The sequence below is a fragment of the Lontra canadensis genome, unplaced genomic scaffold (genome assembly GCF_010015895.1).
Source record: "Lontra canadensis isolate GAN:19392208 unplaced genomic scaffold, GSC_riverotter_1.0 scaffold35, whole genome shotgun sequence".
Lineage (NCBI taxonomy): Eukaryota > Metazoa > Chordata > Mammalia > Carnivora > Mustelidae > Lontra > Lontra canadensis.
Genome location: NW_022631029.1, coordinates 12,078,308 through 12,104,472, shown reverse-complemented (window position 1 = coordinate 12,104,472; position 26,165 = coordinate 12,078,308). Strand labels below are relative to the sequence as shown.

Here is a 26,165-nt window from a genome sequence, read left to right as displayed (position 1 = left end):
CCTTCCCATGGCCACATCCACACATCTGACCTGTCCCCTTCTGTAATGGTGGGGCCCAGGGGGTCTCCAACTGCCCCCCAAAAACATTCTGCAACTGGCCTCATCTCATCCTTCCTTATTTGCTTTAAATCAACTGACATAGCTTATGTAATTTTGCTTTAAAAGGTAGTTATATTTTATCTAATATGGATTAAAGTATATGTACAACTATTAAAATTGTCTGCATGGCCCCTAGGTTCCCCTATTCGCATCACCTCCCTAGAGGCTGGCCTAATGTTGCCCACACTGGACAACCACCCTACCCTTAGCTGAAAGGCAGGGACTGATGAGCTCAGGTTATCAATCTAGTTCTCTAATTTAAACTGTTCTGTTTAATCTGCAGCTTTGCCTCCTCCCAGACACCAGGCTAACGCTGCACATGTGTTTCTCATTAGACCTTCATGTCAGTTCTGAGATCGGCTACCTCAGCGTCTCCATTTCAAGGAGGGAGAGATCTGGGCCCAGAGTCTGATGGAACCCACAATAAAGCCAGCCTTGCCCCTATCCTAAGAGTGCAATGTCAGACGTGTCATCGTGTCCATTTCAGATGAGAAAACTGAGGCTTAGAAGGGAAAGGCGTCACACTCAGTAAATGATGGCCAGCCCCAGGACTCTAAGCCTCCAAAGCCCAGGCAGACATGCTAGAAGAAGAGAGGAACCAGTCTCCTGAGGGCCAATTGAATATCTAGTGCCTCTCAACTCTATGGCAAAGCAAATGGTGTGGGCAAAGGCCCCGCGCTCCCACTTCTACAAGAAAGGATAATTCCCAAGTCCAGCCTTCTTTAGTTGCTGGGGTCACTGAGACAAAAGGGGCATGCTTCCAGAAGCCACTGAGGAAGGAAAGTAATTACACACTTGACTCCATAAAACTGCCTTCAGAGAGCTGAGCCTCCCTGGGAGACAAGATTGAAGAATTAATGGGTGAGCGCCCCTACAAGGTACCCCCACCCACTTACTGTCTGAGTGGTGGGTCAGACTCACCAAAACAGGACAATCCAGAACAGATTCATCTGCTAAATGTAGCTGAAATTTTTCAGAAGTGGGGCTCTTTGCCTCCACTGAACACAGACCCGATGGTTTCTCCCAGCACAACAAAGGCTGCAGGGACTTTTTGGCCGCCTCCTCCTGAGTGCTCCTGGGGCTACCGGCTCCTGGGGTGGTACAAAAGACCTGTTCTCTCTACCCCTCCAAGTGCACTCAGCCAGTGGAGAGGGGCAGCTGAGCCTCCCGCTGTGATCTGGAGGAGCTGCTTCCGATTACTGAGAGGACAAAACCATTTCTGAGGGGAGGGGTGGGTGGATATCTATCAGATGCGCAGAGAAAAGCCCGGACCAGGGCAGCGTTGCCCTGGGGACACAGGGAAAGAGAAACAATGAAAAAGAGAAATGCAAACACTCCCTTGACTTCCTGCATCCTTGGTGTGACTCCCAGACCCTGCAGTGAACGCCTCTGGCCACAGAGCCCAGGGCGAAAGGTGCTGGGGGCAAGCAACGCAGGGAGCACCCTGGTGCTCAGACCCCAGAAATGCACCAGGCCCTGAGGCCTTGACCTCTCACCTCACATACCTCAGAGGGCCCCTCATCTTGCTCGTCTCACTCCAGCCCCTCCCAGCTCTGTCCTCCTTTCAACCCTGTCAACTTGCCCCGCTCTCCCTGCTCCCTCTCCAGCTTGGGTGTGCTGCTCCTTCTGCTGGGGCCATCCCCTGCCATCTCTGGGCCCCAGACTCTGCTCCTCACCAGGGCTCAGTCCCCCCCACCTCCGTGGGCCCCACCTGGGTGGCCGGGACTGCCAGCTTCTAGGCCTGTCCCACTCCCCTAACTTTGGATTCAGCATCTGACTCCCCCAAGAAGCAGGAAAGCCCACGTGGGGAGGGTACTGGCTTCCTAATCATGGCTACAACCTGGTTCCCACAGCAGCCCACGCGGAGGCCCAGGCTGTCCGTTGTAGGAAACACAGCTCACGGTCCACAGCACAGACAGGATGGTCAAAGCCAGTGTGGTGAACGCCCACAGCCACTCAGCCTTACAGGAATGAAGGCAGCTTAGGACAGGAAGAGCCAACAAACAGACTGCACCACTACTCTCAACTTTTATTTTCTCCTTAAAATGGCAGGAATTCTCAAAGAAACGAGTACTTTTCCCCACTTCCAACAGGCATTAGTTCAAAGCATTGCTCATCCTGTCCGATTCCCTGAGGAAGGAACCAGACACATGAGAGAAACTGAACTTGAGTTATAGGGACTGGGACCCCACCTCCGGGTGTTTCAGAGCAGCAGGAAGCGAAAGATGCATGTGAGTCCCACTGGCACCCTATGAGAGAACAGAGGTCCCTGTGTCGGAAGGTGGAGAAGGGGCCCAGCAGCATGGAGCGGGGGTCGGACCACCTTCTCCAAGGGCTGGCTCAGGCCAGGGGAAGTCACCCACTTCACTCCTCTACAAATGGACTGTGACAGGGAGGCCACCATGGAGCACAAGGAGAGAGCTGGGAGCTGCCCCCGCAATCAGGCCTGAACTGGACTGCCAGCTCTCCTGCCCCGTAGCTGTGTGACTGCAGGCCAGTTAGCTAGCCCCAGAAAGCTAGAAGCCTCACCTCCCAGAGCACACTGAAGTGCCTCCTGGTGGGACGAGGTAACTCAGTGCAGCTCACTCTCAGCTGAACATTAGAACAGCCTGAGGAGTTTTTGGAAACCCCCACACCCAGTCCACACCCCAGACCGAGACTAGAATCCCAGGGGGAGAGGCGGGGCATCTGTATTTTTTTAAGCCTCTAGGTGATTCCAATGTACCTCCTCACCTCCCAAGCTTGAAAGCCAGCAATCGAATCTTTCTGCTTGGAATGTGATTTCCCCGAGCAGTGGTGTCTGCTTCTGTGAGTTCGTTGGAAACGCAGACTCTCAACCCACTAAAATGGACTCTTCGTCCTAACAATACTCCTGAGCGATTCCGATGAACCCTATACTCTGAAAAGGGTGCAAATGTTTCACCTTGAGTGCTTAGCAGGGTCCTTGACCTCTGACAGCCACTGTCTACAGGATCTTAATAAAAACCCCAGAAGAGACAGTACAACATGTGGGTGGAGGGGGAAGACGGTCCGGGCTAGAGTCTCAGCTACCTACAGTGAGAAACTGGGCCTCAGCTGCTTCTCCAGTTCCTAACCAGTAATAACGCTACACAACTCAAAAGAGGGTTGTAAGCATTAAATCAGATAAGATACGAAGAATGCTTAATACCTGCTTGCCAGAGTCGACAGTGCCATTCTGATCACAGCTAGAGTGATCGGCTCTTCCGATGATAACATTTGGTTAATTATATGTCAGAGCTGAAAGGAACTCACTCTGAGTGGCAAGAGTACTTTTCAGCAGATGGCCCTGAGACAAGTGATTTCCACATGCAAAGAACGAAATCAGACCCCCACCTCACACCGTGTACAAAAACTAACTCAACCTGGGTCAAAGACCTACATGTAAGAGCTAACACTGTAAGACTCTTAGAAAACAACATAGGCACAAATGTCTGCGACCCTGGATTAGGTAGTGACATCTTAGATACGACACCCAAAGTACAGGCATCAAAAAGGAAAAAATAGATATGTTGGACCTTGTCAAAATTAAAACTTTGGACTACAAAGGACACCATCAAGAGAGTGAAAAGACAACACATAGAATGAGAGAAAATATTTTCAAATCATGTATTTGATAAGGGACTAGTATCTAGAACATACAAAGAACATTTACAACTTAGTAACAGATAGACAAATGACAGTTTTTAAATTGGCAAAGGATCTGAACGGGCACTTCTCCAAGAAAGATATACAAATAGCCAATAAGTAGCTAGAAAGATGCTCAACATTATTAGTCATTAGGGAACTGCAAGTCAAACTGCTACCACTTCTCAATCACTAATGTGTGTGACAGGTAACAAGTGCCGGTGAGAATATGGAGAACTCAGACCTCTCCAACACTGCTGATGGGAACACAAAATGGCATAGCCATGTGCGAAAGCAGCGTGGCAGTTCCTCAAAAGGTTAATCATAGAGCTACCATATGACTAGAAACTCCATTCCTACATATTCCCAAGAGAAATAAAAATATACTTCTATGCAAAAACATGGATACAAATACTCACAGCAGCATAGTCAATACAGGCAAAAAGTGGAAAGAGCACAAGTGACCACCAGCTGGTGAACGGATACGCAGAGCGTGGTCATCCATACCGTAGAACGTTACTGGACCATAACAAAGAATGAAGTATTGACACATGTTATAATATGGATAAGCCCTGAAAACATTATGCTCAGTGAAGGCAGCCACAGAACACCACAAACTGGATGATTCCATTTAAATGGAATCTCCAGAATACGTAAATCTATAGAAACAGAAAGTAGAAGAGCGTTTCCCTGTTCTCCATGGAGGAAGGAGGTTTGGGGGGCCAATGGAGGGTGACTGGCAGTGGGTTTGGGATTTTTCCCTTGGGTGCTGAAAAGCTTCTGTAGGTGACTGGGGGGATGGTTCTACAATCCTGTGGATACACTAAAAAACTGTACACTTTAAATGAGTGAATAGTATTGTATGGGAATTGCATCTTAGTAAAGCTGTCAAAAATTTGCAGAGGTAACTCCGTGTGATATGTTCAGGGTTGGGCCAAAGATGAGCTGCTTTTTAAATGCTAACAACTCAGTTATTAAGACAGTTACACACATGACAAACATCAGGGAGGCAATGTGAGACTCTAATTTAAAATCATTGACTATGCAAATGTGAAATTTCAGAATATGCAAATATACCACACCATGATAAAAAAGAAGGATACATGGGACTAATTTCTTACTGTTAATTCTGCTAAAATAACTCCTTTATTGTCCTGTTCCTACCACGGTGAGCTCTTGATGTTGTTGTTGATGAAGATGTAATGTTCTTTTCTTCTTGAACGAAGTTTGACGAATTATTTTTCTATAAGGTGTCTGCACAGAGAGATAAGTGCCACACATTCAAATGTAACCACTTTCAGCATTTTTCATTCCCTTCTCCCCGTGAGAGATATTGTCTCAGTCATCATTCTAGTAGAAAAGTGTGCACTGTGGGGAGGGACAGTGGAGGGGGGGTGCCCTCTGATTTTTGTTTCCTAATTCTGTGAATGAGACCAGATGGGGAGTTATTTACATAGATCAGGTCTTCTTTGAGATGAGAGAAAATACACAAGAGAAATAAGACTTCTTGTTTATAAAAGCCTAACACAAGAGCTGAAATTTTGAAATGTTAAAGGTGAAGAAAATCTCAGAAAGGGCCTTCCAGTGTTTCATAGACTTAAAGAGACATGCACACACACGCATGCACGTGCATGTGCGCACACACACACACACACACGCACACACACAGAAACACAAAGAGAGACAGAGAGAGACCCCATGCCTCCTTCCAAGGCTTGCTTTCTTTTTTTTTTTTTTAAGATTTTTTTTTTTTTTTTTTGACAGAGATCACAAGTAGGCAGAGAGGCAGTGGGGTGGGGGAGGGATCAGGCTCCCCACTGAGCAGAGAGCCCTATCCAGGGCTCGATCCCAGGACCCTGAGATCACGACCTAAGCGGAAGGCAGAGCCTTAACCCACTGAGCCACGCAGGCGCCCGCTTCCAAGGCTTTCTTATCCCACGTGCTGTGAACAATCTTCCCCAACCCTAGCCAAGAATCGTTTCATCCAACTTCAAGGGATCTAACACTTCCGTGAGACGATACATGTAAAGCATAGCACGGCGGCTTGGCTGACCAGACGCACCCCATGACGTGATGCTGGTGATGAACATAGCAAGGACCAGTCCAGCTTACCTTCTGCAGCATCATTTACAAAAGCTCTGAGTAACCGCCTTTGAGTTTGCAGACTGCAAACACTCAAACACTCCGCGAAGGTCGCTGAAACAGCCTGTGGGCCCGATCTGACGACACCAGAGGCTGTAAACTTGACCCTCTTGGGGGCCACAGGAGCAATATACAAGACTCGGGGGCGTGGTAGGAAGGCAGCATGGAAATCAACAAAATGGGCAGTTCCTGCAGATGGCTGCCATGTGGGGCAGGGGTACGTCTCTCAAGTTCTTAAGCTTTCAATCTGGATATTTTTCTATTACATCATACTTTTATATGTGATTTTACTTTTTTTTCTCAAAGCCCACATGGACCAAGTAAAAGGTGTCTCTGGTCAGGACAGGCTTGGGGACCACAGCTTTAGAACTGGGACAGAGAGGCTTCTTTCGGACCTCCCTGTCCCCAGGGAAGCAACTCCTGTGAAGGTGAATGTTCATCCATGAGTCCCCACTACCCAGCTCCCGCCCTGACACGGTTACCTGCACTCAGGTGTGGAGATGCTCATGTGCGCGTGCACGCGCGCGCGCGCACACACACACACACACACACACACACACAGCTTGAGGAGAACACCCAAGGACTCCCCCCGCATATTCCTTTTTGCCAAGTGAAGAAGGCTCAACCCACTTCCTTGGAGTAAAATCATTTCTACTGTGTCTGGCCTCAGAGGCCACCTCTGATTTCCAAATGGGGACTTCACTGTCCCCAGATGATGACCATAGGGACTGCAATGACAGACATCTGGCACAGCAAGAGAGAAGGTCCCCCGAGCCTTTGGGGAACGTCCTCCTGGAGACAAGCTACCTGGCCCCACAAGACTCCTCTACCAGAGGCTACCATCAAGCCATCCAAACAATGGCCTGCAGGCCCTGCCCACCCTCGGGTCTGGCTTTGCTCCTGCCTTGGGCTCCTTCCACTGCCCCTCCGCAGCTGGTACCTGTCAGCACACGTCTCAGTAACAGTGTGGAGGGCCAGTACCGCTGCCTGGCCTTAAGCTCTTCCAGAGAATCCTGCTGGAGGAGAGGAGACACCCCCTCACTGGCTGGTGTTGGGGTGCGAATGAACGGCTGCCCAACAAGACCAAGATGACGGTCTGCTTTCTGACGACCACCGCAGCCTTCTAGGGGCCCCAAGATGTTCCTCTCATTGAAGCACATCAAACAACCTGATGAGATGCTCCAGAATCACTGGGTGCACAGTGAGAAAGGCTAAGGGTATTCCCCAGGATATGATTCTCCTCCCCCACTGACACATAAAATCAATTAAAAAGCACACCAGAAAAAAAAAAAAAAAGTCCCATTTGCCCCCGATCGTACAAAAGCATTATCTGTTGTGTGTTCAAGCAGCCAGTACAGCTCGGGACATGCAGTCAATGATATCCTAGCTGATTCTCAACAAAGACTCTGATTACTCAAGAGGGCCGGCATCCCTCTGCTGAATGCAGTGTAAATGAAATGCCAGTGAATTCCCAGCCACCTTTTCATTTTCCCCTCATAACCTAATTTACAAAACATAAATAGTCCCGCTGTGTCTGTGGGCCCAGCGGCTCCTTACCTCCACGCGGGAAACTGAGCAAAGACCAAAACCAGACAACCCATGCCACCAACCATCCCCAGCTAAACATACTAACTACGCATTCAAAATATTGCTGAAAACCCCTAATTTGTTGCCAGTCATTTATACAATTATAGCCAGTGGTCTTTATTATTATTATTATTACTATTATTATTATTATGGCTTTATTCTGTCATTTTGATCTATCGATGGTGACACTTCAAGTGATTCACCATAATTTCCTCCCACCCACAAACCTTCTAAGATTTCTTTTGCCTCGACTGAGTATAAACTAAGTGGCATTATTTCTCTACTTGATCTGGTATGGAAACAACACCAGTCTTTGGAGAAATCAGCGGAGCAAGCAGTCGGTTGGTATAACACTGCTGTGCTGAGTGGTCCCCACCCACCCACTCTGGCTCGGACAAGTGTCCTGCAGGTCTCCCACCTGCAGAGGACACCTCGCTCTCGTTCAGTTCTAGTGGGCGACGCAGGCAGAGAAGGCGGCGAGGCGAGCTCAAAGCTTCCAAGTGGGTGCCCTGATGGGCGTAATCGCTATGTGTTAAAGGCAGGGATCAGCACTATAATTTCACACGGGTCTCCATGGCCACGAGCCTCTCTTCTCCGGGCTGTTTGGTTCACTTGGTCTTGACCAAAGACAGGAAATCTTTCAAAACTGGGCTTTATAGATGGAGAATAAAAATAGGCAGTGAAAATGGGAAAGACGATTTTAAATGATATTCCACTTCAGATGGGAAAGAAATTTTTCTTTTTCTTTTTCTTTATCATCACACAACAGAAAATCTGAACTTCTGAGACAGAGGAGAAATGGATCATTTGGTGGGGAACAGGGGCCAGGGCAAGAACGAGCACACAGAAAACACCCAGGAAACCTTACCCAGCACCATGTCCTGGTGACCAGATGGTCTTCCCAGGCATGGGGAGCTCACCCCCACGACAGCGTCATTACCAGGGTGGTGAGTCCATTCATTCACCGATACTCGCCAAGTGCCCAGGCTGGGTCCCAGGGCTGTAAGGGGAAGCAAGACCACCATGGTCCCTGCCTTCATGACACCAGGGTCCTAGTGGGGAGACAGCCACCGTCAAGTCAACACTGAGCTAAACAAAAGTTAAGTACAACACCCAAAAGTTAATAAAGGAAGTAAGCAAGATGGTATTATAGACCATGGTGGCAGGGTGGGGTGGGGCTCTGGACAGGTGCCCTGACCCAGCCATGCTATAACTGGGACAATACCAAGCCCAAAAGTGGGGAGCTTGGCAACTACTCTCAGCACCACTCCAAAATTCTCCTTCATGACATCTTGTTCAAATTTATGAAGAGCCCCTTGAAACTGCTCAGACATCAGTGTGTTCCATTTCTAGGGGGTAAGGAGATGCCTGTGTTCACCACGTGCCACATGAAGAGAAACGTCTGCCAGACCTGGAGGCACACACCCCAGCTCTAGCCTCCAGCCTGTATTATGACCAGAAGATCTCTCAGCCAGGCTCCGAGAACACCAGGGAAACCCATGGCTATTCTGCTAAGTCACAGCCTCAGAACACAGACTTCCTCCTCCCTCCCCTATCCCCAGTCAAGTTTTCCTTCATCAGTTCCAACCAAATAGGAAAGAGGGAAGAAAGGAAGGAAGGAAGGGGGGGGGGAGAAGAGAGGGAGAGAAGCCGTTATTTGATTCCCTCTACAGAAATCGCTAACTTTTATTTCCACTCTGAGCAGCTGGCCTGATTTCTGCCCATTTCAAGTACCCCATTCACCTTGCTCTGGGAGGAGGGCCATGTAGGGAGGGACTGGGCTGAGGCTGAAGCGTGGAGTCTAAGAAGGCAGTAGTCTGACTTGAGACGGCATGCAAAGGACCCATTTACTTGAAATAGATGGTCAAGGGTTCTGGAAGGATCATGAGCTATGTGGCTTCTCTGCAGTTAAGATCAAAACCTTTTCTCTCCCCATCATCATTCAGCAGTTTTCTGAACGAAGAGGTGTAACCTATTATCAGTCTGACTTTAAGTCCTGACTCCAAGATGAAGATCTGTGAGTCAATCACCAAATGCCTAATGAGCACTTAACTATAAACTCATATACTGTGATAGGTACTGGGGCTGGAGTGGGGACCAGCTGGGACAAAGAAAAGAAACACTATAGTATGGACAATGGGAAAGGGCATTAACAGACAACTTATAAGAAAAAAGGAAGAAGAAATGATCGATGAACAGACAGAAAGACGGCACCATAAGGGGAAGAGACCCAAAGTGACCCCGGTCCTTAGTCTAGGTGTCTAACAATGAGCGGGCTGGAAATGGAGTCCTTTCTCAGTGAGAAGGGATATACCGTACTCAACTTCTCTTGGGACCAGTGACTTTCTCCTGTAGTAGGAGGGTCTAAAACACCCAGACACCATATTCTTCAGGTGCTGAGTCACTGGTATTCCCAGAAAACTCTTCCAAACCAGCACCCCAAATCCAGGCAGCTTGGTGCCTGTCAGTGTCCCACATCCCTCCCCCCCACAACTAGGCTGTTCTTATGATACCGTCCAGGAAGGAAGACAGAAGGGGTAGGGAGGGCCCTCCAAGTGTGTCCAAGTGAGTTCCTGAGCCCACACCTGTTTTTGAGGTGTGCTGGGGGCCCAGCACCTAGACCTTCTCTGTGTTGTGACAATAATGCTCTAAGACGTGGTATAATTTGCCACAATCCTTGTTACAGCATAGGTGGGGAGCCAGAAAAGATCCACCATGCTAACAGTAAGCAATTAAAGAAAATAAATAAAATGAGATACTATTGTGTGCCTGTAAGACTGACAAAAATCAAAAGTAACGGCCAAATGTCAGAGAGGACAGTGAAGAAAGAGAGCCTCTCCAGCCTCACAGGGGGATGCTGTCTGGAGGACAAGCTGGCAAGGATGCCAAAAGCCTTCTTTTTATTCCTAGGAATATGTCCTAATACATGCATCGCATAAAAGGCCAAATTTCTCTGAAAGAGTTTTCCACATCATTGTTTTTCATAGCAAAACACTGTAAATAATATCAATGGTCACCAAAAGAGAATTTCTTGATTGGAACAACCAGAATGCAGACTATTCTATAGTCATGAAAAATAACAGAACTATATATATTCACTGATGTGGAATGATGTCCACAACATATACAATTAGTTTTGTAAAAATCAGTTGGCTGGTTACAAGAATAATCCAATGTTTTAGAAGTTTATATATGTGTGTGTGTGTGTGTGTGTGTGTGTGTGTGTGTGTGTGTATACATATGCACAAATAGAAAAGATATCTGGAAAAATGGAAACTATGATGTTTAAAAAGAAATAGCATTTAAAAAAGTCAAGTGCCAGGGTGCCTGGGTGGCTCAGTGGGTTAAGCCTCTGCCTTCGGCTCAGGTCATGATCTCAGGGTCCTGGGATCGAGCCCCACATCGGGCTCTCTGCTCAGCAGGGAGCCTGCCTCCCCCCCTCCTCTGCCTGCCTCTCTGCCTACTTGTGATCTCTGTCCGTCAAATAAATAAAATCTTTAAAAAAATTTTTTTTTTAAATGTCAAGTGCCTTTTAATACCTCTTGATGCTGTGATCTTTACTTTCTCCTTTATCATTTTCTGCACGTTCTTCTTTCTTTTGCAATGAATATGGATCAGGGTTTGCCTTTATAATAAACAATTGTTATGGAACTTAAGGTTTAAAAAAAAAACAATGAATATGTATAATCAGGGAAAACAAAAACTAAAACAAAGCAAATAAGGGTGAAGTGAGTTACGCAGAAAATCCAAAACTAAGTTTTCTACAAAGCTTTAAAAATGGAGAGATTTTAGCCAAACAGTTAAAAATGGGACAAATATCCATGAAGCTGGCAAAAGCCTTTGGTACAGTGGCTCGCCCACAAAGAAGAACTCCCTCTACAGGCCAACAGGCACAGAGTAAGCAGGAAAGCCCGAATATGGTTCACAAAGCCAACCCAACTTCAGCACAAGGCTGATGGGACAGGGTTGAGGAGACAGGAGATAAAATGTCCCCTACGAAATGTCCAGAAGTTCTCCCTTCTCTTAGCAGAAGCTCATTCCCCCCAGGAGGCAGGCGAGGAGTTCACTCGCAGTGTAGGTGGGAGAACAGCCCTGTGGGCCTCTCTGAGATGAGGCTCCGGTGGATACAATCTAACCTTTGTTAGAGGAAACCCAACCCCTTCTGGAGGGAAACCCAAGAAGACCACCCACGGGGTTCCTGAAGGTTGTGATCTCACCCATTAACCAAGAATGGTTCCCTGACCTCATAAAACTGGTGAATCCAGATCGGTGCTATTTTTTAAGTTTCTTCTGGTTTGAGGTTTCTGCTGTAAATTTTCTTACACATATGTATGGGGTTTTGCAACCCAGTTTGCAGAAGGAAGGAAGGGAAGGAGAGGGGAGGAGGGGGGGAAGCCGAAGGAAGGGGAGGGAAGGGAAGGGGATGGAAGGGAATTAAAGGGAAAGGAAGGGAGGGGAAGGGGAGGGGAGGAGAAGGGACGGGAGGGGAGAGAAGAAAGGGAGAGGAGAGGGAGGAGGGAGGGAAAAGGAGGGGAGGGGAGGAGGAAGAAACAAAGGGAAGGAACAGAAGGACAGAGGGAAGGGCGGAAAAAGCAAATAGGCCAGAAGATAAAGCAACATAATAAAAGTCTTTTCATTTGTGACTTAAAACACTGTTTTTACTGTCTCAAATAAATTGACTTCTCTTTCAGGGAACATGTTATGAAACTCTGAGTGAGATGAGAAATGAACAAAGGCAGAAACGTCTTCTGGATGTGTCCAGTCGCCTCAACTGGCTGAGAACTGAAGGCCCTCCTAGCAACGCTAAGAACATTGGCTTCCAAGACTTCCACAGCTCCTTCTGGACTGAGTATCCGAAGAGTCCTCAGGCTCCAAGAGTCCTTGTATACAGGAAGAACCAGCTGTCTTAAGAACCTTCCCTTACTTTAGAAATTTACCAACAAAATGGTTGACTTCATTTCTAACTTAATGGGTATCCTTTTGAAAATACTCCTCACCAACAATTTCCACCATGCCTGCGGGTACAGATGAGTTTTGAAGCCGGAAGTATTCATAGACTCTCCATCACCCTTAATCCCTTCTATCACATATATGTTTGGTACCGATCATGCTTTCCTGGAGTGCCTCCTGCTCTCCATGCTTCACTGGGTATATTTACATAAAGATGTAGACGTGTTTTATAGTCATACATATGTAGACACACACCAGTCGAAAAACAGCCAGAGAAAGTTACTTTAATAGTACCCTCTAGCTTTCTGGAAGATTGGCGTAAATCTCTTCTGCAGGGGGAAGACATCCATTTTTCTGAGAAGGTAAATGTTTATTAAATGCAAATACTGATATTCGTTACCTAGGAAAAACGTCTTGCGGCATGTGGAATTTCTCGATAAAAAGCTTTCAAGTCCCAGGTTTGTCCAGATAAACCCCTATCGGTGAACCGATGCGTGAATGCACCGAAATTGAATTACTGTACAACAGCAATTACTTCCCACAGTACAGCTATAATCGGAATCGGCTCGGCGGCCAACAGCAGGTAGCTATAGGAGAGGAGAGAAACCTAATATATAATCTGGTCTCTCTCAGCTTTTCCCAAGAAGCAAGGACGTTTATTTTTAAGCAAAACACTCTTTTTTCAAGTACCTGATTTATCATTTTATCAATGTAAATCGGAAAGTAAGTAAAACCAGATTATTTACAGGACTGAGAGTGAAAGCATGATCAAAAGGTACTCCATACTCTTATCCAAGGTTGGAAAACAACAGACTCTTGGCTTACAAAGTTTAGGGCCAAGTCGTGTTTGGTGTCTTTTCATAGTCCCCAGGAAAATTTGTTCTTTTTGACATTTCTCATTAATTGTTTGGGAGAGAAGAAGAACTTGAATGGCAAATGAAATACTTGTTTTACCTGATCGGCTACCCCAATAGATAGCATCCTATAATCCTCTCTCTGTGCCTGAGATGTGTTTAAGTTTGTGGAGGCCTGAACTCTGTCCAGTGTGGCAGTGAAAGCCCTGTGGATGGGCTCCTGGCCCCGAAAGCGGGAACAACTTTGAAGCTGGAAGGAGGCTATAATTCTGGCCAAGGTCGGTGCAATGAAGGCAGTGTGCCTGCCCCCAACCTGTTCCACAAAATCGAAGGCAATCACCATTCTGGAGAACTCATTCTTAGAAAGCCACTCTAGAGAGTACTAAGATACATTTATACACTCTCCAAAGTCCTTCTGTTTGTTATTTCCAGGCTTATCTACTTCTTTCTGGTCGGGCTGCTCATCTCGATTATACGGACGATTCCGCAATCACGGGAACACGACATCCCCCAGTTGTGTTGGAATCCGTCCTAAAAGTATATGCCTGGAATCAGAGATGCCCACAGTTATGCAGAACGCCTCCCTACAGATTCTTCTCCACCTGCAGTTTTGTCTGTGCTCATTCAGAGCTCCCCGGGCTGATGGTCCTGTCAGCTGTGTAATGGTGTGTGCTACTCCCAGTGGTGGACTGGATTTTAAAGACAAAGGAAATGCTAGGGCAGCCTGTCCATATAACAGCACCACGGAAGGCACATCTTTTGGCTTCTCACTCCCACAGCTGGGTCAAATGTGCCTCCCATCAATATTTCAGATGAGCTCTGACTGGTCACCAAGTTGAGCATTTCCAGGTGTCACTTAGGAATGAGGGTGTCGCCCCCCCTCTCCCCCCAACCCCCCACCCCCCGCCGCAGGGGTCCGCTGCTGGAGGAGAACAATGGGCATCACTTCCTCCTTGTCCAGCATGTGGACTGTCTTCCTTGAAATGTTAATGAACTAAAAAGCAAACTGAATCCATTTCTTGTCCATTTGTGGGGACTTCAAATTTGATAAACTGCTCGGCAACATCAATGGAGGGCTTGGTAAGCATGAATATTTTCCAACAAAGAAGGTGGGAGAGAATGCTTTGGGCACAAATATCCTGAACACAAGCAAATGACAGCATCGCTGTGTCACCCCCCCCCCCAAAATCTGGCTTTTAAGTTAAAATAACCTGCACGTCAACTCTCTGAGTGGGTGTGAAAAAATTATTTAAACCACCAATGGCGTTAAAAAGTGCTAAAAAATATTAGTTAAGACATGCTACCATAATGATGGCACCATTATGTTAATGGCAATTATGGAAGCTAAGGTTATTTGTAATTTGCTAGGCTAGAAAAAAACAAAAAGTTACATATAGTCCATTACCAACCAGATGACAGAGGTTATGTAATGGGCAGGCCACTTTGGGTTTCACATTTACTCCAGACATCTGACAGGGAGAAAATAGGACTTTCTGTGATAGGATAATTGCATAGTGAAGAGTAATTCAAACAGGGGATGAGTATGATAAAAATCACTCTGATTCAACTAATCACTTGGGAAAAGTGATGGGGGAAAATGATGAAATCAAGCCAGAAGAGACAGAGAAAAGATCAACATTGTTTCACAGCCAAGAGATGACAGGCTTGGATGGGCCAGATCACTAGTCCTGCTCCCTTTCCCAGCAGTGATGGGCTAACTGCACCGACCTTCACACACCAGAGCAGTTAGAGTCGCTTTCTAAATTGCAACTGCCAGTCTCATAAATATTTTATAGACATCCACGGAAATTTTAACCATCCATGTTGTTTGTCAGCCAGTTCTTTCTTTCTCATGCGTGTTCCTGAGTCCTCCCACGCACCCACCACCGGTGAGCCCTTGGCACTGGATCAGGGATGGCCAGGAAGGCACTAGGACCTCTGACCTGACTCGGGCTGCGGATGGAGGCTGCAGTACAAGATTTCTGGGGCATCAGAATAATGGTGCAAATTCTAAACTCCATTCTTTTCTTGGGCCATTTGAGAAAGGGGCACCTACTCCGTGGGTGGCATGGGATGGGACAGGAAAGGCCCGGGTGCACTGTGGTCCACTCTAGTGCAACGCAGCAAATCAGGACTCCACTGAAAACCCAAATGGTACTTGAAGTGTTTGCTCTTCAAAAGCTCACCAATCCCAGGGGCAAAGACCAACCTTTCCTAGTTGAGGTCTCATTATCGTATGAAAAACAGTCACACCCACTGTTCCTTGGCCTCCACATAAAGCAACATCCAGGGGGTCTCTCCGTGGCCACCTCCTCTCATTCCCTGTGCCACAAGGTGCATGACTGTTGCCAGTAGCGTTGCCTGGCCCACAATGGGACCAGGTCCATCTCAACAGCGAAACTGCCTCCAAACCAAACCCCAGCTTGACATACACACCCACTTTCCCACTTAAAGACTGGGAGAAGGGAGTGCCACATACCCCTGGACCAGTTAACCCAGATTTTATGGTATCAACTGTGTTTCCAAAGGCCCTCATACATCTACTTTAAAATACACAGTTCAGAGAACCTGGATGCCTTCAGTCTGGGTACATTTCAGTCTAAATAAAGCACCTTTTTTTTTTCCTTCTCAAGGAACTGCACCAACCATATCATTTTTTTTTTTAACATCATGAACTTAAAACAAAAGGTTTCAAAATTAAGTTCCTTCCTGTCATCATCCTTGAAGCGTTTTAAAGCTTTAAGACTCTCTCATTATGAAATACTTACAAACTGTAAGTTCCCTTCACCAGCAATGTAAGAGCAAACACTTACGAAAGCTTACCATTCGCCAGTCCCTGTGCAAAACACTTGGCACAGATACACCCAGAGGCACCGTAATCCTACCTGTGGGGGGCAAAAGGAACTCCCCTGAGCCTGCCCATGTGACTTGGGCCAGTGACTCCCCCCTGCCAAGCCTGTATGCTCATCTCTAAGCCCATGATACAGGAACAGCATCTCCCTGCCAGGGAGGATGCCAGGGCAAAATGAGATAACATATACAGAGTGCTTACTTAGCACAGGACCTGGTGCATCGAGACTCACTAAGCACAGGGTAGTACTGCTCCTCCTAGCATGTCCACAGAGGTAAGTGAGGAAAAGAGGTCCACTGGTCCCTTAGCTCTTCTCAACAACCTTTCAGCTGCCACGTGGGCCCCCTGCCTCTGAGCGCCAAGTCCACGTTCTGGAGCTGGCTGGACCTCTGTGTCATCCTGCTGTGTTGCATAAGTCCCACCCCCACCCCACCCTGGAATGCCAGGTCTGGAGGCTTCCTCATCTGTCAACTGCAGAGGCAGAAACTAAGGACATTTGTGTCCTTTTCTGCTCTAAAGTTCTGCGATTCACAAGGAAACCCGAGTTGAAACAAAAATAGCATTTCCTTCCCTCAATTTGACAACATTGTTACAAGTATTGAAAACAAAATAAAACATTTCAATTTTGGGGGGAGGATTCAGGCAAATGAGCCCTCACCTGTCCCTGCTGCTGGAGGAACTGGGAGCCAGCAGGACCTGATCTGAGGAGAAATGTCCTCGCATGCAAAAAGAGCTGGGAAGATGAGGTTAGCAAGTCTCTGAACTGGCTTCTGCACTCAGGGATTACCCTGCAGGATGCTGAGAGCACGCCAGTGATGAAATGTGGACTTGGGTCCCTGTGCCTGGAGCCTGTCCCTCACTCCCCATGTGACCCTGGAGAAGCGACTTAACTTCTGCCTCTCTCACCTTTTTTTGAAAAGTGGAAAAATATAATCCCTCCCTCTGGGGGCTGTTCTAAGGACAAGAGAGTGCACGGAAAATCCTTAGAGGAACACCAAAGGTAGTGGTGCTGAGTCATTTGATCTATTATTAATACACAAGAAGATTCACCGCAGCATTATTTATGTCAAGACTTGCAAACAACTTAAATATCCATATTTGGAGGAACAGTCGAATCCTTCATGACACACCCATAGACTGGAATGGGATGCAGCCATTTAAGAAAACCATTCACTAGAGTGATGCCAAGAGCAGCTCCCACTGCAATGGTGTAGAGAAGTGGAAAGAAGCTGGACACGAAAGCAAACAGGCAACGCACCTGCAAATTTGAAAAAGAAAAACACCCAAGGACACGCATAGACTTGCAAATTTAAAAAACTAGAAGGCAAGAAACACAAGAACACAAGCCTGACTTTCAGGTGATATTTTTCTGTTTGACATTTTTCAGTATATTCCTAAAGTTCCACCAAAGGGGCGTTCATGTTATAAATAGAAAATAGTAATTATGGTGGGTTTCGGGGGGGGGCAGCTGTTGCATTTTAATTTCAGGTTCTGAGTGTTAGATATGAATGGCGACCGTGTCTGTAAAGAATATCATTCGCTTTGGGGCCCCTGAGTGGCAGAGTGAGTTAAGCACCTGACTCTTGGTTTTGACTCAGGTCCTGATCTCGGGCCCTTGATCTTGGGATCACGGGTTCGAGCCCTGCTTGGGGCTCTGTGGTCAAAGGGGAGTCTGCTTGAGATTCTCTCTCCCTCTCCCTCTGTCCTTTCCACTCTCTCTCTCTCTAAAAAATAAAACAAATGATTCTTTACAAAAAAAAAAAAGGATTATCACTTGCTTTAAGGTAGAGACATAGGGACACCACACAGGAATCACCATGAAGTGACCAGGGCTGGCTATCAGAGCAGTATTTCTGTAGCAAATACGTTTTTTTTTTCTTCTAAGATACTTCAGAGATCTCCCCAAAACGTCTCAACTTATTTGGTTAATAATCATAGCGGCAGTATGAAGCTGTCATTCACTGAGCACTGCGTAGGTGCCAGGATCTGTACTAAGTAGCTCAAATCCTGACTATTTGATCGTCCCACAGCCTGTGTGTTCTTCCCATTTACACATGAGGAAACTGAAGCACGCAGGGCAGTTTTACTGAAGGTCAAAGCTCAGAACGTGACCAAGGCAGGTACTGAACCCAGGCCAGCTTCACACTCTTAACTACTAAACTACAACCTTCCTCCCCTGAATCAAAATAGCACAAAAATATTTTGGAGACAAGCAGATATGTGGCACTGTCAGGCCCAAAGCAGAAATAACATGTGGAAATTTTGCTGGGCCAATGAATTGTGAGAGAAGCTCACGTAGGAAGTGGCCATTTACGGCAAAGCGCTAACTACTGAAACTGAAAGGTAAGCAGACCAAAGGTTAGAAATCAAGAACTCTTCAGATTCCAATTCTTTCCCATACTCCTGTGCCAATGTGGCACAAATATGGGATGTTACGACATTCACGTGTTCTAAAGCAAGAACCTAAGATGCACCATTTAGCGGACAAGAAGCAACAGAGTTGGATGCCATCTTGTAAATCCAAAAAGATACATTTGGATTCATCCTGCTGACAATATGAAATTTCAGGGAGCTCCTGCTGGAGAAGACATTCATCACAATTATAATAATATTCTAAAAGAGGTGAGCTTCATCTGGACTCATTCATTCCGTTGAATTCTCATCTCCGCATTTTGGCAATCATGGCTTACATTTTTTATAGTTGCTTAGTTGAACCACAACGTATCTTTGAATGACTTTTGGCAATGAGCGAACATATCACACAGTCACAAGCCATCCTCTGAGGCTGTATACTTGGTGGCACTTCCACTGAAGGCATAAGATTATAAGATGAAAACTGGCATCTGCACCCTATCCAGAAAGGGCATTTGTGCCCCTACTAACTGCTCTTGCTGGCTAACTAAAGAATAAAGTGTTACCAGCACAGCTGAGGCAACTCTGATCTTTGAGAGCTGGAATCATCAATGCCAGTCGTCTAAAAGTACCTCCATGTCTTTGGGCAACACAGAGTAGAAACCAGAGACACTTACCCGCACGGCTTCTGACTTTTTGTGAAACATCTCTTCCATGTTCTTTGCCAGCTTTTTCACCAGTTGGAGGCCATCAATTTCTTCTATGGCAACGTCTTTCTCATACTCTTTGTATTTCTGTAAGGAGGGAGGGCAACAGGAAAGGCATGAGACACCATACCCATGATTTCGAAGCACTTCTAGTTACTGCCTCTGTTGGATTTGGACATACGGGACTGTACTTCAAAATTATTAAACCAGCTAAGGAGAAACGTGAAAATTGGCTCTGGAGCTCTTAGAAACTTAATGAGCACCCAGGAAAGGAAAAAAAGAAAGAAAGAAAAACCCTAGAGCAATCAAACAGTTCATCATCTGTCCTCTTCAGCTCTTGAAATCAACACTCTACACTTCCAACTTGACCACACTCAGCCTTTCTTTTGGAGGACAGACCCAGATTTATTAGCTATCCCACAGCCAGTGCCACTAGAAACTGACTATTCCAAATGTGTCATAAAATAAAAATGAAGAAATTTAACTCGTGTGTGTGTGTGTTTCTCCTTGAACATCACTAACTTAATTTTTTCCTGGCCAATCACTGGGGACTTAGGGAAAATTAGTCTCAAGGCTATGACTGTAATGTATAATTATAGCAGGAGTAGGCAATCTATAATCCTTGGGCCAAATCCAATCCATCACCTATTTTTATAAATAAAGTTTTATTGGGACAAAACCACACCCATTTGTTTATATATTCAATAAGTTTAGTAGTCACAACAGAGACTGGATGACCCACAAAGACTAAAATATTTACTTTCTTTTATAGAAAAAGTTTGCCAACTCACACGGTGGAATGGAAACTAAAGAAAGTCATACGGCAGAGCATCTCATAAATATTTTATAAGGAGAGAGTCCTTGCTATGGATTTTAATGTTTCACTTCAATCCACTAAATGCTCTTTGAGGACCTCCTATGTACCCTCAGTGAGCTCACAGAAAAGAAAATGTACGGTAAGTACAAAACCCGTAAAAACAAATACTTTCTATATTCCATAACGGGTTCATCTGTTCATAAGAGACTGATCTGACCCATAATTTACTCAAATTCTCCAAGCCAATCTTTCATTTAAAACCTACCACACCCTAGTGACTTATCTAGCTAGTGACGTATCTAGTTTCACCAGCAGTTCTCAAAGTGACCCATGATCCGCTGAGGGTTCCCTGAGACCCTTTTGGGGGCCCACCAAGTCCTCCTTTTCCCCAACAGCACATCTACATGAAGCTAGATTTTCTTCCTAGATTTCAAAAAATCACAACAGACTTAACACAGAAGCAGATACGAGGATCCACCTGTCTTCTCATTAACCATTAAAAAGACTGCCCCCCCCACCAAAAAAAATGTCACTCCACTTTTTCTGTTTGTTTGTTTTGGAAAATACAGTTATTTTTCATAAAGCACCTATTTATGATAACAATGTTTTTATGCCTGAATTAATTTTTAAACGTTTGCATTTTAATTTCTAACATGCAAATGTTAATAGATGCAACCCCCATGAGCAGAAGCCCTTGGGGGTTCCTCAGTATTTTGTAAGAGTGTGAAGGGATCCTGAGACCCAAAAGTTTGGGTTAACTAGAGATTTAGTTGTGTTCCCATGGGAAAGAAATATTGTTTATTAATAAATACCTCCCAAGTGGAGTTTGAATACTTTCAGTGTTGACAGAAATCCCTTACATTTGTGTTGCTAATGAAAGGCTGAGGAACTGAAACTACTGGGGCCTTGATATTAACCCTTACTTGTTTGGAGAACCCGAACCTCTTACTAACCCCTCACTGCCACCTCCTACTTAGAAAAAAATGAGGGGCTCTATATCTTATCTTGGCTCTAAAGACTTTGAGAGTCAGTTTTGAAGTGGAAAATGTAATGGCTTTTTAATGGAAAGATCACTGTTACAGTAAAAATTTGTGTTTTCTCCCCATTTCCCCTTCTTTACTTTAAAAAATGTAAACTGAGAGGAGACTGTTTTTCCTTGCCCAGAGGAAGGGTGTGTGTGTGTGTGTGTGTGTGTGTGTGTGTGAGCACTTCCCTTCCGAGCTCAGATGTACAAGGCCACTGAGGCAATAATACTGGGTGTCTTAGAGAGAGAAGAGGAGGGTTTGAGGACAGAGAGAAGGACCTTATGGGAATGAACATAAGAGAGAATCCTTCCGAACCCTGAGACTCCAGTGCCCTGGTATCTGAGGGCATTCTGCCTAGAGCTCTCAGACCCGGGCACTGACAGGGCCGATGTGAGAAGGGCAGGAAGGGACTCCCAGACTGGGCATCGGGGCCTCCGGCTGAAACATCGGGCCTGAGGACTTGGTATTTCTGAGAATTAAGGTGAGCCTAAGGAAATATACAAAATGTTATTCTAGGCTGCCTGAGTCTGGACCAAAACAGACATCTGCTACATTATTCGTAGGATGCTCCGAGCTGCTCCACATTGTCAATGGACTACGGGTTGTAAATGACACTCCGGGACACCCTGTGCTCCTCTCCTGGCCCTGTAGCTTGTATGGCCTGGGAGACAAGGACATGTCCTTGTGCTCACCCAGCAGCCCACAGCAGACAGTCACAGGACTTCTCTGAATGAGGCTCACTGCAAAACCATTTCAATGTTACAGTATTAGGAGGGTTCAAGTAGGGACGCAGCTACATTATTCTGGGACCCATAATGGTGACCTATCTACCCCTTGAGAGGTTGACTGGGTGGGCTTGAGATGTGGAGCTCTAGCCAGACCAACCATGGCTCAAGCTAACAGCGTCCTCTGGCGTGTGAATAAAACTTCAAGGACAATCACTGGAAATGTTCCCTAAGTTCGTATGCAAGCCAATGTCTTTGGAGCCAAAAATCCTGGGGGTTCTCTGCTGCCTGCCAGATGTGTTCCAAAAGCCAGCAGCTGAGGCCAGCCTATACCCAAGGCAGATTCACTACCCAAACTACCAAGTTCAAGAAGTGAGTAAAACAAAACAAAATGGCTAGTCTAATATTTACAGAATCGATATAGTAAGTCTCTGTCTTAAGTAATTCTGTAATGAAAGGTGATCTAGAGGCATAAGATAAAGAAAAAGAAAATGCATTTCACAATTAGCCTTTACCTGAATCTTCTGGTTTCTAGATAGGGCCCCATTATTCTGGTCATATCCGTTCTTACCTGTATTTTTCCTCTAGAAAGGAATTCATTTATTTCACTATAACCATCCCCCAAGTTTTCAGTGAGATCTCCCTGCAGCCTGTCTTCCTATGAGTCTGCTCTGTGAAAACGAGCCAGTAACTTTACAGGGGGCTAGTCTCCCAGGCCTACTTGTGCCTGGTGACCTAGCTAATCAGAATCTCAATGCAAACCTCCTTGCCAAGCTAAAGACTCCAGATCTGGGACAAATGTAACCATTCACCAGTTCTAGTCCTCTGCCAGCCGAAATCCTCTCCCCCCAGGACATGCGGCAATGGGTCCTCCTTTGCCAATGAGCCAAGCCTGTACTACTTTCTCCCCACCCTGGGGAAGTTATCCCATAAGCAAAAATCCTGTTTTTCAAGATGTGTTAATGCCTGTTGGAATGGGGTCGAACAGCTTAATGCCTTACTCTTACCAGGAAATGTTACACTTAGCTGGAATCAAGAAATTGAAGAACAAAGAGAGTAACACAGTGACAGCCATTGGTCAAATGCAAGCCCTTAATGGCTTGGGATGGTCATAGCCACCCAGAACCTTTAAAAATGTGCCTAGTGTACAAAACCAAGCAATTTTTTTTTTTTTTACCTCCAGCAACCAGATAAAGGAAGCTACAATGGTACAACAGAATTCCACAAAGCCATCCCAAATTGTGTACAAGAACCTAAAAAGTGTGCACACACAGTATGTTACAATATGTTACAGGTAGTAGTCCGTAACTTTTTGTTTTAAATTACTAATCTGCTGTATACACCCATACCCAGGAACACCATGCTAGAAGGAACATATGCCAAATGTTCACAGCTGGCCATATGATCGCCAAGGATTTTTCTCTTTCTTTCTGTGTTTACCTGTATTTTCTAATTTTTACAATGAACATACTATTTTGGAAATTAGAAAACATAAAAGTTGTAGTTATGTATGAATAGCATACGGGCACCTAATAAACAGATTTCTTTAGGGAAATGCGGTCCCAATTAGAATCTGTGTAATTAAGCAGCATGTCTTCATTAGCAGAGCCTGAGGAAGTCGGTAAAACAAGTCCTCTGTGTACCACGGGCTCAGCACGGTGCCGGAAGCTTTTCACATATTAATTTGTCTAATCCTCACAGCCACAGCCACCCCAAGAGGTAGGTATTATCCCCAAATTGCAGACGGGGAACTGAGGCACAGAGAGGCTTGAGACAGTAGTTGGAAGTCAAATGGTTAGAGTGAGCTTTTAAACCCATTAAGGTCTGACTTCTAATCGCTAGGTTTTTTGAACTCAGGGGGTAAGGGACTGACAGTCCAAACATTTGCAAATTTGTTTCAGAGGGCCCATTTCACTGCCTTCATGACCCATCTTGTTGTTCTTGTCGCCAACGGTGGCTAGGACGCACCAAGAAAGTCAATTACCAAAAGCCAGAGACAGCACCTGTTCAAGGAGTGCGGCAGCTGCTCCCACAGCTGGCGCACACCGGACGTCGCAGCAGGGGACTCTGTCCCTCCGAGGGCCACTGAGGGGCTTGGCTTGGAGCCTGGCCTCAGAGGAGCAAACATAGCTCCTGAGAATAAAAACATCCAGAGAGAAAAGAGCAAGCCCACTCTGAAAGGAGATGTGGAGCCTTAATTATAAATCACTCCCTGGCTGTGTCTGAGCTACAAAATGTCTTTTGTTCTCCAAGGCACCAAGAAAGACCTGGAGGCAAATCACCCACACTCTTCTTCCCTCAGGATTTGCCTCCCCCCACTGCTGGGTAGGCAGTGGTGCTTTCTTTCCTAAGGCTTCCAGGACGGTACTAGCAATTTTCTCTGCTTCATAAAACAGCAGCAGCCCTTCAACCAGGAAAAGAAGTCAGGAAGCAATCAGCAGGCCCCCGTAAGCACAGAAAGGAAGGCAGAAGAAAGGACATACAGGCGATACCGCAGCACCTCATGAAAGAGCCAGGCCAGTCAGGATTTGAATCCTGTCCCCGGCACGTGTCACTTCTATACTGTGTCTCCTCTCTACCAGGCAAGGTACTAGGCACAAGCAACGTTGAAGAAAGCTGGTGGTCTGTTGGTCAGGAGTGTTCTGATGAGTGAATGCGCTGAGAAGATACAGCATCATGGTAAGTGCCCTGATGGGGTGGCCAAGGCGGTGCCTCCCTGCTTCCTGGACCCTTAAATGGATGACAGGGTTGGGAAGGGGGGAGACAAAACAGGGAACATGCCAGGCAGAGGGAATAGCAGGGACAGAGGTTCAGGGACAAGAGGCTGTCTGGGGCTCAAGGAACTAACCCCTGTTCCACTTCACTGGTGCGCAGATGCCCAAGGTAGGGACTCTGCCGAGAGCCAAGGCCAAAGAAGTTAGCGGGCCAGGCCATCAAGGAGTGGATTAGGATTAAGAGTTTGGACCTTCTCCTGATTTGGGTAGGTGGGCGGGGTATGGAGGTGGGTAGGTTATGGAGATAGGCAACAGTCAGAGCCATGGAAGGGTTCAAGGGTGGGAGGGACTCGGTAATCCCATGTGTGCTTTTAGAGAAACCTCAGTGTGCAGAAAGGGTAGGAGGGAAGAATACCAGATGGAGAAAAGGAGCTGAGGGGCCTGAGTGGTCAGGATTCGGGAGATGGCATGGTGGGGAGGCCACAAGGGTCAGAGCCCTTCCAGGGCTCCCTGGAAGACATCGAGAGGGCTGACAGGGGGACACCACAGCAGTCTGGGCTGGCCGGCTGGCTGGCCATGTCACTGAACCTCCGGGGCCTCGGGGTCGTGAGTCAGAGCACCAGGGATCATGAGGCCCTCTTCCAGCGCCTGGGGAGTCGGGGTGGGAGAAGGACATCTGTGAAAGCCCCAGCACAGAGCCTGCACGGAATGCCTGCTCCAAATCCTCAAGCTCTGGTGTTTTCCTCTTGGCCCTTCTGCCACAGAGGATTCTAGTGAGTGCTGTATGTTCGTGCTAACCCTTCCCAAACTGAAGCTCTTAATGTAAGAGACTAATTCCAACAGGTTGGCTGAGGACACCGGTATACTTCACTTGGCTGCGCCCAGCCTCTGGGCTGCCCCCGGGCTCAAAGTAGTGGCCAGAGAGAGACCGGAGCCCCACAGCCCAGACCGGGGTGGAGGCAGAGCACGGCCCTTCCCAAGAACACCTCCCTGCGTTCATAACACAGAAGGAGGGCAAGCTGGGGACTTTTTCTTTCCTGTCACAAGAGAACATCTGAAGCTTCCATCCCTTCTGTTAGCAGAATCAGCATTTGGCAAGAAATCGTGTGATGAGCCAAGAACATTCATCATTTGAGAAGGGAGACACAGAAATGCATTATTTCTGCAGCGTCTCTTTTGCCAGATCATTTCACACAAACACCAGGAAGAGAAAAGCACTACTTCACTGTCAGAACACTTAATGCTGTTCATACATTTGGGTCATTTTTTTCCTACGTGATGACTGCGTATTTAGAAGTGAGTCACCTGGAACAGACCCTAAAGAGGGGACTCCGGTCCGGACACTTCTGGCCAATTGCAGTTAATTGGGATAAAAACCAAACACGGGAGAGAGGCTCCGAGTACCTCTGTGGCTACAGCAGGAACAAAGTGCCTCCCGCTGAAGACGGATGCAGGCATTACCTTTAGCCAAAGAGCTGTTGCATCTGAACATGGTCTCTTGGCTGAATTTTCTCAGCAAAACCTGAAACTACATCTCTAGATCCAGCATCATTAAATCACTAGATGAAGACCGACAGAAGGTCCAGGGGAGGAGATGGCAAAGCAAAGACCTGCCCATCCCCAAGTGAGAATCCGGGGAGCCTGCCTCAATGCCCATGACGTGAGAGAAATGGTGAGAAATCGGCCTGCTTCTCCGT

At 46.5% G+C, this 26,165-nt stretch overlaps 1 protein-coding gene across 2 annotated transcripts in view; it reads right to left on the bottom strand.

Moving 5' to 3' along the window:
- Window positions 1–26,165, bottom strand: part of CACNA2D3 (calcium voltage-gated channel auxiliary subunit alpha2delta 3) — an 857,887-nt gene that overhangs the window by 657,583 nt on the left and 174,139 nt on the right. For both annotated transcript variants that reach the window (XM_032868337.1, XM_032868338.1), the window contains exon 3: window positions 19,158–19,274. In XM_032868337.1, the coding sequence (XP_032724228.1) occupies window positions 19,158–19,274 (117 nt within the window). The remainder of the gene's footprint in view (window positions 1–19,157; window positions 19,275–26,165) is intronic.